Here is a 15,149-nt window from a genome sequence, read left to right as displayed (position 1 = left end):
AAGCCGGTGCTAGACGGGGATCGCGAAACTGACAAGTCAAGCAACCCTATGCGACAAGTCATTAGGGAAACTTGGGACACATGGTCCCGTGTTTGCATTTGATTCCAGCCTTTTAGTAAATCTCTTTAATATTGCAGTCATGCCTCGTTAATATGGACAATTCAAATTATATACTGTTCTTCTGGGGAAATGGAAATTTTTCAATGCATTTTGCCTCGTTAATACGGAAGCTTGCTGTTTGAACAATGGACCGTGTGAAAGTGCACTGCGCCCATTATGGGTGGCGATGTGAACTAAAACTTCGTTGTAGTAACCAGATACTGTTACCATATTTACTCAGTTCTAACGTGCACCTTTTTGTCTAAAAATGACATGCGCATTAGAATTGAGTACGAAAATGAACTAAGCCAGCAACACCCTGTTTTCATTGGTATCACAAAGTGGTAGGATGGTATTTCTTGGGTGTCAACATGGCAAAAGGAAAGAATTTAGGAGGAGCCATTACGTCATAGTTTCTAAATCTGGCAGAGAAGACTCTGTCGAACAAGTTGATGCGTCATCTCTGTGCATTTGCACTGTAGAGACCAAGGCGAGCAGATGATCTCACATTGCGCCATGAGTGATGCAGACGCTGCTGCTGTGCGATAAGTCAAAGAATGCCAATAGTCCTTGCAAAAACACATGACTCCGGGCGGACTTTTTGTCATATAGCTCAGATAGCAAGCGCCTCTCCTAGCCTTTCTTCCTCCGTGCATGTTGATATCGCCTACCGCAGTCGTGAATACCGATAGGCCTCGTGAGCATCTGAAGTGTCATATCAGCAAGGCTCCAACCCGGACTTGAGACAACATGGAAGAATCGGTTTCAAAGGTGCCGGATTGAAAAAAAAAAAATTTTGGCAGAGACACTTAAGGTTGCTTACATGTGAAAATGCGAAAACATTATATGTAGAACTGCACAAAGTAGATGAACAGATTAGTATTCCGCATGTGTGCGATGCTGCCATGCCCAATGACTACGAAGCCAGCGAGAAGCCCATTTATAGCTTGACTGCCACCTGGAGTCCCAGTGCACAGTACTCTGCGAGTGTTGACGTAGTATGATTATGCAGGCACTGCCAAGGGTCGGGCACTGCCAGTGCACGGTGGTCATGCGCAGATGCATTGAACACAATGACGTGGCACCGAAATGAAATTCAATCACCGTCAGAAGATGTTCTGATCATCTGAATTTTGTGCCATGGAAGGCGGTTTTTGTGCTAATGGGACATATAGTAATGCTTTCGCATTAATAGTACTCTTGCTTGCGGAGGCAAGTAGCAATCTGGCCACCTCACTTGCATTTGGTGTTCCTGAAGCTTTTGTGCATGGCTGACACGAGCAACAAGACTGGATTTTTGCCAGCTAGTTGACTTGGCAGGGTGTCAACGGGCCGAAGAAGGGCCACTTTCCAGAAATATAAGAAGAGCTTACTGACTGTGTGCAACAACAGTAAGCAGACCACAGGCCTGTTACTATGGAAGTCTTGAAAGTTAGGGATATGCATCTGGCGAGGCAGTAAGGCCTAACACGGACGGAGTTCTTGGCTAACGGGTGCTGGATTACTAAACTTCATGAAAATGCGTGTAAAGGCGAACAGGCACTTACTTGCTAGAGATTGCTGGCAGAATTTGAAGAAAACCTTGATGCTTTTCAGCATTATTTCCTGAGTGTGGGCCATAAGCACATCTACCAACTAGGGCAAATTGATAATGCCAACCAAACGCTGCTCTACTTCGACATGCCTGCCACCACAGCAGTGGAAGCGAAGGGGGCAAAACAAGTGTGCATTTTAAGCACTGGCCATGAGAAGACGAGAGTCGCCATAATGTTTTGCTACACTGCACAGTGGCACAAACTGCCTTCATTCTTAGTTTTCAAATGCCAGATGCTCCCAAAATGTGCAGTGTTCCCAAGTGATGTTATCGTGTGTGCCAATGAAAATGGGTGAATGGACACAGGCCTCATCCTAGAATGGATCGACAACATGTGGTGGGAAAGGCCCGGCGGTAGCTTGGGTGCAACAGTAACCACGCATTCACTCCAAGCAACAGGATGAAGCATGCCTCACTGCAGGACTTTGCAGGATGTATGAAGGATCCGTGGGGCATAATCCCATCTGCCATGGGCAACAAGGCCTTCAAGAAGTGTGGAATTTGAAATGCCATGACAGTGATGATGAGTGATGACAATTGTGCTGGCCAGGTGAGGAAAGGCCAGTGAGGTGGTGGCGCCGTTTACTTTATCGTGACATTAACCCCGCAGGGGGCCGTCAGCAGCTTGCAGGCATTAGGGAGTGGCGACACCACGGGTACCGAGCATCCGCAGGGACATCCCTCCAGGGGGATGGTGGGGAACAGTGCATCACCACGGACCCGAGCACCCGCGCCTAGCCGTGCGTAGCATTGCCGTGTCCGGGGAAAAGGGGATCGTGGTGGTTGGGCCGATGTCGAGCACTTGGACTTTAAAGGTTTATCGGCGGAGGCAACACACCACTTTGGCCCCAACTTCCTGTAGACGGCACCTTTGGCCTGACCTGACCGGGGGAAATCGGCAGTCGCATTTTCCTGTCCTCCTCTCCATCTTTTACTGTCCTATCTTCTTTCTCATAACTCTCTTGTCTCCTCCTCTCTTCTCGTTTTTTCTTACATATTTCATAGGCGGCTAGGGTTAACCTTGTGTGGTGAACTACCCTGGGTTTCGTCAGATCTGGTTGTAGTTGAGGTGTATAGCTGGCATGGGCAGGACTTGCTTGCAAGTTCCTGTCCTGCCCCCTAGTTGGGCTGCATGGTGGGTGGTTAGGAAAAATCTTTGATGGCTCATTTCTTACTTTCTGCTGATCGTCCTCTAAAAAAGAGGGCACACCAAAGTGACTGCTCAATTCTTTGGCAGCGAGACGAATTTCCCGCACTACCATGTAGTACATAGCGAAGACCCTGAAAAAACCACTCGAATTTTGTCACCTTTCCTTTTTTCAAAAACCCTAACTGACGCCATAGGGCAAGGTTACAAAATCAAAAAGTTAGCTAGTGGAGACCTGCTTCTGGAAATTCTGTACAAGCATCAATACGAGAAATTCTCAGATGTTACATCATTCGGAGAACTTCCTCTAACAATCAGCCCACACAGATCACTCAACACTGTTCGTGGAGTAATTTCTGATGATGACCTGAAATACCTAACCGAGACTGAACTACTGGAAGGATTGAAAGACCAGAATGTTACCGATGTCTATAGGATCAAAATAAGACGCGACAACACGGAAACACCAACGAAACACTTTGTCCTCACCTTTGCACCTAGTATACCTCCCGATTCAGTGGAAGTAGGCTATACAAAGCTAAAGCTCAGACCATACATACCCAATCCATGCCGATGCTACAAATGCCAGAGGTACGGCCACGGTTCGTAGAGCTGCCAGGGCAAACAGACCTGCGCCAAATGTGCTTCCCACAGCCATTCCGCTGAAAACTGTAATGTTGAACCCCACCTTTGCGCAAACTGTGAGGGCAGTCATCCGGCTTACTCATGGTCATGTCCAGCCTGGAAAAAAGAAAAGGAAACAGTAACACTAACAGTCAAAGAAAAGATATCATTCAGAGAAGCGCGGAAACGACTCTCGTTGTGACAAAACCCAACCTACTCTGCTGTGGTGCAACGGGGCACAGCATCACAACAGCCTTCGGCACCTGCACAGCTCACACACACTGAGCCTGCAGCAGGGCCATCCGTGCCCCTGGTGGCCGCAGCTAGTTCTGCACCGCCATCCACAAAACAGGCCGCGCAGACCTCCAGGTCAGCCGGCCCCAAGGCCCCTCCCCATACGGAGAGGCCCAAAACGAAGACAACCATGCGTTCAGCACGTTTTTCCAGCATATCGGAGGATACGATGGACACAACTCATTCCTCGCCTCGGCTACAGCGGCGCCAAAGCTCTATCGAGCGAAAAAAAAGGATAAAAGCCCAATAACTGGTCCAAAAGACCCACCAACCTAGGTTTTAAGCCTTATCCCTGTCTGGTCTATAATCATGGCATTTCTAGTTCACTGGAACTGTCGTGGACTTCTACGCAACTACACAGACGTAACAGATATTTTACATTCATTCTCCCCAATAGCAGTGTGTCTCCAGTAGACTAACCTAGGACCACAGAAAAAAAACATTCTCAAAAAGTATCAAGTCTTTCGCTGTGACCGACAGAACTCAAGCAGGCTCTCTGGAGGCGCTGTTATTGTGGTCCAGGGTGGTGTTGCTACTCGGAAAATTGACCTAAAGACCCCATATGAGGCAGCTGCTGTGACCGTCCTTGATTTTAAAACCATAACAATATGCTCCATATACGTTGAACCTTACCTAACCGTCATACTTCACGATTTAGAAACGCTTTTAATACAACTACCGGAGCCGGATCTTTAAGTTGGGGATTTTAATGCTCACTCCTCCGTTTGGGGAAGTGAACATACGGACGTCAGAGGCAGAATTCTGGAAGACTTTATTCTCTGCAACAATGTATGCCTGCTGAACACGGGAAAACACACTTACTGTTCTCCAACGAGTGAGAAAATGAGCTGCCTAGATTTATCTTTTTGCTCCCCTTGTGTTTTTAACGATTTTAAATGGGATGTCATTGACAACCCATGTGGCAGCGATTATCTCCTTGTTTTAATCAGTTTAATATCCCCACCAGAAATCATCCCAACAAGGCCGCGTCGTTGGAAACTTCATTTGGCAGACTGGGAGCTTTTTAGAGAAGAAGCCACATTGGAAAAAATTGCTTTAGAAAATTTGAGCATTGATCAAATAAATGAAAAGTTCACTAATTACATATTAACTGCCGCACGTTTAGCTATTCCTCAGTCTTCAGGAGTGGTGTGACAAAACCACAAAGTGTGGTGGACAAAAGACTGCAACGAAGCCAAAAAACTACAAAACAGAGCTTGGGGTAAATTTCGTAGGTACCCAACACAAGAGAACCTTGTACATTTTATAAAAGCAAGAGCCAAAGCTAGGTACGTCCGTCGCAGTGCAGAGAAAACCTGATGGCAAAGTTATGTTGCTTCTATAAACAGTCAAACAACATTAAAAAAAATGTGGGAACAGGTTCGAAAATTAGACGGCACCTTTTCACCTTTCACAATTCCTTTCGTGACAACACCTAGCACACAAACAGGCATAAAAGAACAGGCAGATATTTTGGGGGAACACTTTGCTGCAGTTTCTAGTTCGTCTCGCTATATGCAGTCATTCCTGAAATACAAAAATGTAGCTGAAAAACAAAGACTTCCAACAAGTGGAGGTGCAAACCAAGAATAAAACAATTTAATTACTCTCCAAGAAATCAATAGAGTACTGTCTGCCAGCAAAAAAACTGCTCCAGGACCTGACCAGATACACTACCAAATGCTTACCCATCTTTCCTAGCCTGCCGTAGAGGCACTCCTGACTTTAACAAAATATTCATAGAAGGAAAAATACCACAGGAGTGGAAAAGAGCCATCATAGTGCCATTCCTGAAACCCGGGAAACCAGCAACTTCCCCTGATAGCTATAGACAAATAGCACTTGCAAGCTGTCTCGCAAAATCTTTCGAAAGTGTCCTAAATATAAGACTAACATTTGTCCTTGAATCCCGCAAACTTCTCAACGTCCATCAATGCGGTTTTAAAAAGGCATGCTCAACAACAGACCATCTTGTTCGTCTCGAAAACACAATTAGAGAAGCATTTATACACAAACAAGACTGTCTCGCCGTCTTCTTCGACATGGAGAAAGCATATGACACAACTTGGAGGTTTGGGATCCTCTGCGACCTAGGTATCCGCGGTTGGATGTTAAACTGCCTCAGTGACTTCCTTTCAAACTGTCCTTTCCACGTACGCCTAGGCTCAACGCTCTCAAGAACATTCATTCAGGAAAATGGAGTACCTCAGGGGTGTATATTAAGCACGACCCTCTTTATTATAAAAATGTATTCCATAGCTAAAATAATCCGAGTCCATCATGTATTCACTCTACGTCGGGTGATCTCCAAATAGCCTGCACATCCTCAAACATAGCAACATGCGAGAGACAAATACAACTGACAGTAAACAAACTCTCGACATGGGCAGATAAAAATGGTTTCAAGTTTTCCACGCAGAAGTCAGTAGCTGTTCTGTTCTCGTTGAAAAGAGGACTGAACACTGATCCCACCCCTTATCTAAATGAAGTCACGATACCAGTAAAGGTCGAGCACAAATTTTTGGGAATTACTTTTGATAAAAAACTCACATTCCTGCCACACATTAACACCCTCAAAAATAAAGCTTCTAAATCCTTGAATATACTAAAATACTCTCATGGAAACACTGGGGCTCCGATAGGACATGTCTGTTACAAATTTATCGCTCTGTAGTACGCTCTACCTTAGATTATGGTTGCATAATTTATGGATCAGCGAGACCATCGTGCCTTAAGCGACTGCATCCTGTACATAATTTTGGCTTGCATCTTTCCACTGGTGCATACAGAACGTCACCCATAAATAGTCTTCATGTAGAAACTAATGAACCATCGCTTAAAGACAGAAGACCCAAGCTCACATGCTCGTACATTTTAAAAATCCGTTCACTGTACAAACATATTTGTTATCCCATCACTACAAAGTGCCCATCTAGAATACTCTTTAACAATAAACCGCAAGCTACCAGGCCACTGCTCTTGCGATTCGAAGAGATGTGCCAGAACCTCGGCGTATTCGACATGTTGCCAAGCATTGCTCGAAGGCGAGGTCCACTGCCACCATGGTATAATTTCTATGAAATCTGTGATTTCACTCGCACAGTTTCGCAAAAAACAAATTCCGGAAGAAGCTATAATGCAAGACTTTCTTACACTCGAGGAAAAATACAGTAGTTTCACAGGATATTATACAGATGGGTCAAAAACAGGCGTACGTTGGAAGTGCAGTGGTAGAAGGAAATTGGAATAAAATAGCAAGACTTCCACAGTGTGCATCCATCTTCACTGCCGAATGCTATGCCGTCTGTGTAGCCATAGAAAAAATAGTAAAGGACAGCCTCTCCAACAGTATTATTTACTGAGACTCGCTAAGTGTGCTTACAGCCATTCATTCCAGAAATGCAATAACTCCGCTGCTTGGCGACCTTATACACAACATTACAACAGCCATAGCAAAAGGACAAAACATTAGACTCTGCTGGGTACCTAGTCGCGTTGGCATAAAAGGCGACGAAAGAGCAGATTTGCGCGCGGCTCAAGCTTGTGGCAAGCAAATTAAAAATGTAAATATCCCCTATAAAGATTGCATAAAATTTCTACATTTATATGCAAGGAAACAATGGCAGTCCGCTTGGAACAACGAAATAAATAACAAACTACACCTAATAAAACCAGTTTTAGGGCAATGGAAGTCATTTGTGCACCAAAAACGTTCCAAGGAAGTCCTTATGTGCCGTCTCCGTATAGGCCGCACACACATTACACACAACTTTCTGCTTATGAAAAAAGACAAACCAGTTTGTACATGTGGAGATGAACTTACAGTTAATCACATTTTATTTTCATGCTCACAACTGGAAAAGCAAAGGAAAGCGTGCTTTTCTCCATTCTATAACCAATGTATCCCTTTTCAGCCAGCACTGCTCTTAGGTGAAAATGCAATTGTCGACATGTCCTGCGTTTTTAGATTCTTAACAGAAGTTGGTGTTCTTAAAAAGATGTAAAACATGACCCAGTGCTTCGCCGATGCACCTCAGCCACTCTCTCATTCCCGAGAAAAGGGCCGAGGTTTTGTATTGATTGGTTGGGGGCCTCCAGTCCTTGCACAGCCAAGGACGGCTGATGAGGTTAGCCGACCTCGTTTGAAACTTTTAATATTAGCTATTTATCAATATTGTTTGCCGCCAAATTTTATATCTTTGTAAAAATCTCCAAAAAACAATTCTTTATACCTTGAGCTTGGTGCATGATAGCCTTAGTTGCTTATGCGCCATTAAACCCAACACAACACAACTTTATCGTGACATTAGGGCAGTTGCAATAAAGGTTAGTTGTTCCAAGTGAAGAGATTACGTTTTATTGAAGCACGAAAATCTGATATGCATTGGAATCAAAGGCGTTGCACTTTTTCTTTTTGTTGTCTGATCATGAAAAACTGCTGCACATTATAATTTAGGGTGTGTCAGAATTGAGTAAATCTAGTATAATGAGCAAGAATGACTTATTGGTATAAAGTCAAATGCTTACTGAATCATATGACTGTTACACATGAAATGCCCATCATGCCACTCTTTGCACTGTGCACACATACATCTTTGTAAGCCCATAAACTGCCAGGCACACTGACTCCTCCTACTTACCTGCTCTCTGGCTACCAAAGTGCTTCTTTCTGGGTTCGAATTTGTGGGCAGTGAGTCGCCGTTGAAGGGCTTGACAACGCACTCCTTAGCTTGCATGGTTTGTATTACACCGAAGAAATTAAGCTGCTCAAACATAAAAGAACAAACTGGTTTGAGGCATGGCGGTCGTTAGGAGCATAATAACGGAACTTAATGCAAGTGCAAAGTGGGGCGTCTGCGAATACAAGCAGCAGTAACCATTTCAGTCAATCCTAGTAGTAGAGGAATGGGTTCAACTTAACATTGGCTCAATAGACCAGTGGCTGCAATGATATTTCATCACTCTGAGAAATGGCTGAAAGTTGGCACAGCAGAGTCAACTACCATATGACAGAGCCCAGTTCACTTTGAAGAATTGGAATAATCCTTGTTACTGTTTGGGAACATACACGAGGAACTGGTGCTGTCACCAGAACAGAAACAAGCGTGAACAGATAAGCACCCCAGAAAACCTAACTGATCACTGCAGGAAGTGCAAATGCACCTTCCATAGTTGTGTGCAACCAAGTCTTGGCACGGGGAAAATGTCAGGATAGCTAGTTAATTTGAGAAGCCTTGTACGTTGCCGACAAAAAAAGAGTTATGTATCTACCATCACTACCACTCATCTGGCACGAAACCTCGTTCATCGCAGGTGATCAGGCAAATAAACGCAGCAGATGGACGTGCGCATGCATACCGTCAACATATTTCCTCACAGGCTTCAAGAATGTCTCTAAGAGGCTGGTGAAGTTGACCGAGGAAACACTGCTACTGTACAATTGCTCGATACTAATAAAGGTGGCAAGCAGCTCAGTGGCAGTATCATTGTGAACGCAAGAGCAGATACAGGATATTAGAGGCCAATTCAACTACCACAGCGTGATAGTCAAGAGTTGTATCAGCACGAAGCCTGCAGCTCAAGTGCCATAGCTCATGAGGTGACCCGAGATACACCTGCAGTTTTCTGAACACAATGGCAACCACGGTAATACACTTAAAACTGCCAAGCATTTGCCTAATATAGACTGCACTGCACGCCACTATGACCAGAAGGAGGCTTTTATCGGCAAATTTTTTCAGAATTTTTTTTTTCATCATATGTCCACTGTTACAGACAATTCGCTTTATGGACAGTTTCGGTCTGGGAACGAATGTATCTGTACTAGCGAGGCACGACTGTATATAGCTTTGTGAGTGACACTTAAGTGGAGCAAGCTGTACAGGATATTCTGCTTCACCCCCGGGATTCAGACCTAAGTTTCAGTTAAGCACGTTCATTTTACTCTGTGCCACCTGACAGCTCATGAGTACCCCTGTCACATAATTTCAATTTCTGTGATAACCCATGACTGCAGTGCCAAAGGCTATGTGCTATCACGGATGCAGGTCAAAGGGCAATAGTTCAAAGGGGGCTTGAAAATAAAATTTTGATCTATGGTTTAAAGTCATTCTCAGTTTGATTAGTTCTGTACGAAATATAGGACATGATGAAAGCATTTTTGCTGTGGGTGCTATTGCAACAAGGCCTGGTTGCATTAGTATGTGCTAAGTGTTGTCTGTTGCAAGAGCCAAGAGGTATATCTGAGCATCATTAATTTACTTGCTAATTTTACTGCTAAGATGTTTTTGTTGGTCAATTGCAGGCTGCTGTTTCTCTATTAGGCTACAGTTTGCATGCTTTCTGGAATAATCTTTACCTTTGTGAATGTTCCTTTGGGATAGCTGCTGATATTAATTGATGTGCATAGGGATAGCTTGTGTGTACAAGAGAAGGCAGCTGACCCCCACCTAAAATTGTTTGCCTACAATCTTTTTTTTTTTTTTGAAGGGGCAATGGGGATAAGCAGAAATATTGGCTTATACAATATTACTTGTTTAGTATCTTGGCTCCCTCAGAAGAATCAAGATACTGAAGCTACGTGTGAAATTCTGGATTTCATGCCTCTTGACTAAGTCAGGTAATTGTGCTTTAACCTCAGCAGGACAGAAGTCGTGGGGTCATTCAAATAGGTGCAAATTTCCCAGTGCTGAGATGTTGGGTTAGCTACTTTAGCAGCTTCATTTCGTCTTGTTGACACTTTGGACAGAAAAAAAAAAAAGCTTTTCTGACATGTTTGCAGCTTGGTGAATATGAGTGCCCCGAGTGGCTGTCTGACAGCAGCAGACAACTGCTGTCCCAAATGATGACTGTCATCCCCGAGAGGCGCATTTCTGTCACACAGCTCATCAACCACCCATGGCTCGTCAAAGGCTATGCTTGTCCAGTCAGCATCAAGAGCACCTACCTAGTAAGGATCTGGTTCAATGTTTTTCTTCTCTACGTTTGCAAGTAGCCATCACAAGACATACTAGTGTTATAAGGGCGTTTGCCTATCTTTTGTTTTCTGTGTCTGGCACAGAAAGTGTGGAAAGATTGCAAACAGTGCTGTCACTTCATTAGCTTATCTCTGCTAGCTAGCAGTGGTTGCCATCGCATTAGTATTGTTGACAGACAGCCATGTTGGACTTACTATTCTAGAGTGGCAACTTCAAAACCCTATAACTCGAGTTCTATGACAGGCAGGATGATAATTTTACCTTTACTGCATTCTTTGATGTCAAGACAAATCAATGGCATGCATTTCAGCAAGTTCCCTGCAGCAACATTTCTTACAATTTCTCTACAAAATCTTGAATTACATAAGTGTAAAAGCACAAGTTCTGCATGAAATTAAATGGCATATTTGGAATTGGCACAGAAAAACACATGTTCTGTGTATGTGATACATATTAACAATTTTTTTCTGAGACCTGCATCCCCCCGTGAATTTTGAATGTAAACCCTGTGCACTGTTTCAGTCTTCAAAAACTTGTTTACTGAGTAGCGATTTCATTGTTGCAATCTTTGTTTTATGTATTTTAGCTCTCCATTCTCGATGACGAAGCAGTTACAGAACTCGCTGTGAGTTGTGGTCGCTCCAAGAGTTCTGTTGCTGCGGAGCTTTCTCAGGTGTGTACCTCTGCACTGAATGAAGCAATGCATGTCTAGTTGTTTAGGTGTGTGGTGTTGTCTGCAGTGTTTTTTATAAGCATGGGCACATGTTGGCCACTTGTTTACCAGATGTTAATTAATCTCGTACAGCAACAGCCAAAACCTACGTATGGCTCCATGCAGTGACAAGAACATAAACTAATAATGGGACAAGCACTGGCATGAGAGTGGTGTCTGTGCCATTTCAAGTGGAATAACCATCTGCCGCAAAGGCTCAGTGGTTATGGCTCTTGGCTGCTGCCCCGAAAGATGCGGGTTTGATCCTGGCCGCGGCGGTCGAATTCGATGGAGGCAAAATTCTAGAGGCCTATGTACTGTGCGATGTCAATGCATTTTAAAGAAGCCCACGTGGTCGGAATTCCCAGAGCCCTTCACTACGGCGTCCCTCATAGCCCTGAGTCTTTTTGGGACAATAAACCCTCATAAACCAAACTGAATCAAGTGGAATAACCCTGAGGTGATAACGCTTGTGAAACCACATTTGCAAAACTAAGCAACAGGAGCAAAAAAAAAAGGAAAATTAATGCAATAATAGAAAGTGCTGAAAATTGAATTGTAGATAGGGTGCAACATGGTGCAACTAAGGCACACCCCTCAGACCAGTTATAGTAAAACCTCGTTAATTCGACCCCCGTTGATTCAAAAATTCGGACTGCCGCCGGAATCCTGCCAAATGCCCATGTAAGACTATGGCGTTGGAAGCTCGTTTATTCGGACGGTCTCCTGTTGTGGCTCCGTGTCGAGGTGTGACCTGCTTACAATTGACAGGCCCCTGTCGATAGGCTGCATAGTTTCATTTTCGGAGCTTCATCTCGGGCTTTTAGAGCGGCGACTGCCTTATCGCTTACTTTTTCCTTTTCACTTTTTGAAAGTGACTTGCTGCTCTGGCGCAAGTGCATGTTTCCCTTGCTTCCGTCCACGTCGTATTTCTATTCTTCCAGCATACCAAAACTCCGCACTCATCACGTGCTGCTCATTGTTTGCACAAATAAACCTCCTCTATACGGAAGTAGTCCACATGGGAAAATTTAGGGAGGCGTGTTACTCTGCGCTTGCTCTGTGGCAGAGTGGTCTAAGGCTTGAGAAAGCGACAGCGTGTTATCAGCAGTAAGAGTGCACTTAATCAAGCTCATAACAAATGTGTGATGTAGTAAGCCTGCAGGCAAAACATTTACAATGTTTCGCTTACCACAAGGAACGCATTGCTTTTTGGTCAAGGATGCAGGCAGCGCAAACAAGAACGCTATGTCTGCAGCGTTGCACCTGATGTATGAAACGGACTATAGTGCAATGCTACATGCAAAGAAGCTCCAGTGCTACCACATCACACAGTGAAGCCGCGGAAACCCTTACCATTATGGAGTAGTTCTGCTTCTGACACTCCGGACAATGTGCAAGGAACTGAGAAAAATCCTTATTGTCGCATTGTTTTCATCTTAGGAAGAGATGAGCAGTGCCCACCTTTTGAGCATATAAATTTTAATTTCACGCGTACGGTTTTTGGTGGTTTTTATGGGGCCTTTCAATAATTCAATATTCGGATAATTAGGACATTTTTTCCACTCCCTTGAAGTGAGAACTTATAATACTTCAGACATGCTTGTCTGCACTTTTATGCTAGTGTTTATCTCGGTTAATGTTCTCACAGATGCATGGCTCCACTGATAGCTTTTGGTCATTTTTCTTCCATTTCAGGTTAATATACCACCGCCCACAAACTTGACACAAATGTTTGAGCATATGGCTTAGACTGACATTAGCCGGCTGTAACCATGCAGCCACCCCCTATCGTCAACTGCCACAAACAAGCTATGTAGCATGGTCTTGGACCCACCGACCAACACTCCAGTCACTAATAATAGTTCAAGCCAAACACTCGAGCATTTGTGTTAAGTATGTGGGCTACGGCACATGTGTTAATTGTGCAAGCATGTAGCTTACTTTTGATTTTAAGCTGGTTTGTGAAAACATTAGTTATTTATTTATTTAGTTAGTTATTTATTTTTTTATTTTTATCCTCAGGGCCGTACAGGCATTGCATTGGGGAATGGACAAAAATAAATGTACAGCAAGCAATGTGAAAAAAATGGGTACATAAATGAGTAATCCTACATATACAATGTTAGCTAAGAAATAGACAATAAATGCATTAGTGCATAACAAAACTGTCAGTGTTCATACAATGCAAGCCAAAACTTTGCAAAAGTTATTTTTATCAGTAATAGATAAATTTCATAAAGGAAGTTGTTCCATTCTTTAGAAGTACGGGGATCAAATGAGCGTAAGAAAAAAACTGTTTTGCGTAGGGGGATGGCAGCTTTGTGGGGATAATCAATGTGACACAATATGTAATACGGCTTATGAAAGAAAGTGTGTAAGCTGAAATGACAACTGGAATACGATTAGGCAACAAGCATTTCATTGTGAAGCCAATGACGGAAGACTCAGATTAGTTTTCATTTCCGTTATACTTGCTTCTTGGTTATAGCTAGAAAGAATGAAACGAGCAGAGTTATTCTGAACACGTTCGAGCAAAGTAACTAAGTAGTCATGGCTAGGATCCCAGACTGCTGTTGAGTATTCTGGCTTTGGGGGTATTAATGTTTTTTTGAAGAACTGATTTCAAAGACGGCTGTGTGCAAGGAAAATTAGGTCGCAGATAACCTAACATTTTGTTAGCGTTATTGATTACGTAATCTATGTGAAGCATCCAAGTTATGTTAGATGTAATGTGAATGCCTAGGTGTTTATAAGAATTGATGCTTTGAAGTGCAGTTTCATTCAGATAGAATACGGGAGATGGATTAGCAGTGCGAGATACACAAGTGACCTTGCATTTGTTAAAGTTTAGTTAACTATAGCTGTAAGGCCATGCTGTAGGTTGTTAACATCATTATTGTTTTTGATCTCGTGAAAAATAAGTCATCGGCGAGTAAATATATCTTAGATGAGACATAAGGAGGAAGATCATTGATATAAATTAGGAACAGTAGTGGTCCGAGAACGGAACCCTGTGAAACACCAGAAAGTACATTAACAAATGGTGAGTTCTAACCATTAGCGGAGACAAATCGTGAACGATTAATGAAAAAGCATTCGATCCATTTGAACAAGTGATTGTTAATATTTAGGTAATATTGTCACGTTGCAATAAACAGCCGAGATTCGTGTTGGAGTTAAGCGGGCGAGAGTCAGCAGCAGCGTAGCCCTGGACGAGCGCTTCTTCTTCTTGATAGGCACGTTCGTCTTCACGAGCGCTGGCGTCATTAGCCCCCTCCTCCGAAAGCATCGACCCGGTGCTCGAAAGAAGGCAGGGTGTCCCAAGAAGAGTTAGGGTGTCCTTGCGTAGTAGGGCTTCAGGTGAACCACGTGGACCACCTCGGGCCGGTGGTGGCGTCGAGATTGTTGAGTCTCATGAGGGACGACTTCATAATTCAGGGCCCCAAGGCGTCGCACAATTCGGTAAGGACCGAAGTAGCGGCGCTAGAGCTTTTCACTCAGTCCGCATCGTAGGATAGGAGACCAAACCCAGATAAGGTCACGTGGGTGGTATTCCACATGCCGCCTCCGTAGGTTGTAGCATTGCACGTCCTGGCCCTGTTGGTCCTGAATGCGAGCCCGTGCGAGTTGGCGGGCAGCTTCGGTGCGTTGTAAGACGGACACAGCGTCGTCATTTGGATGATCGTCGACATGAGACAG

General features: G+C 43.8%; 1 protein-coding gene across 5 annotated transcripts in view; it reads left to right on the top strand.

Moving 5' to 3' along the window:
• Positions 1–15,149, top strand: part of LOC144114798 (maternal embryonic leucine zipper kinase-like) — a 130,872-nt gene that overhangs the window by 18,625 nt on the left and 97,098 nt on the right. For 4 of the 5 annotated variants that reach the window (XM_077648760.1, XM_077648763.1, XM_077648762.1 and 1 more), the window contains exons 8-9: positions 10,540–10,707; positions 11,322–11,408. In XM_077648760.1, the coding sequence (XP_077504886.1) occupies positions 10,540–10,707; positions 11,322–11,408 (255 nt within the window). The remainder of the gene's footprint in view (positions 1–10,539; positions 10,708–11,321; positions 11,409–15,149) is intronic. The other variant, XM_077648764.1, reaches the window with a different exon arrangement.

This window comes from Amblyomma americanum, chromosome 1 (assembly GCF_052857255.1).
Source record: "Amblyomma americanum isolate KBUSLIRL-KWMA chromosome 1, ASM5285725v1, whole genome shotgun sequence".
Classification (NCBI taxonomy): Eukaryota; Metazoa; Arthropoda; class Arachnida; order Ixodida; family Ixodidae; genus Amblyomma; species Amblyomma americanum.
This window is presented reverse-complemented; position numbering and strand designations above follow the sequence as displayed.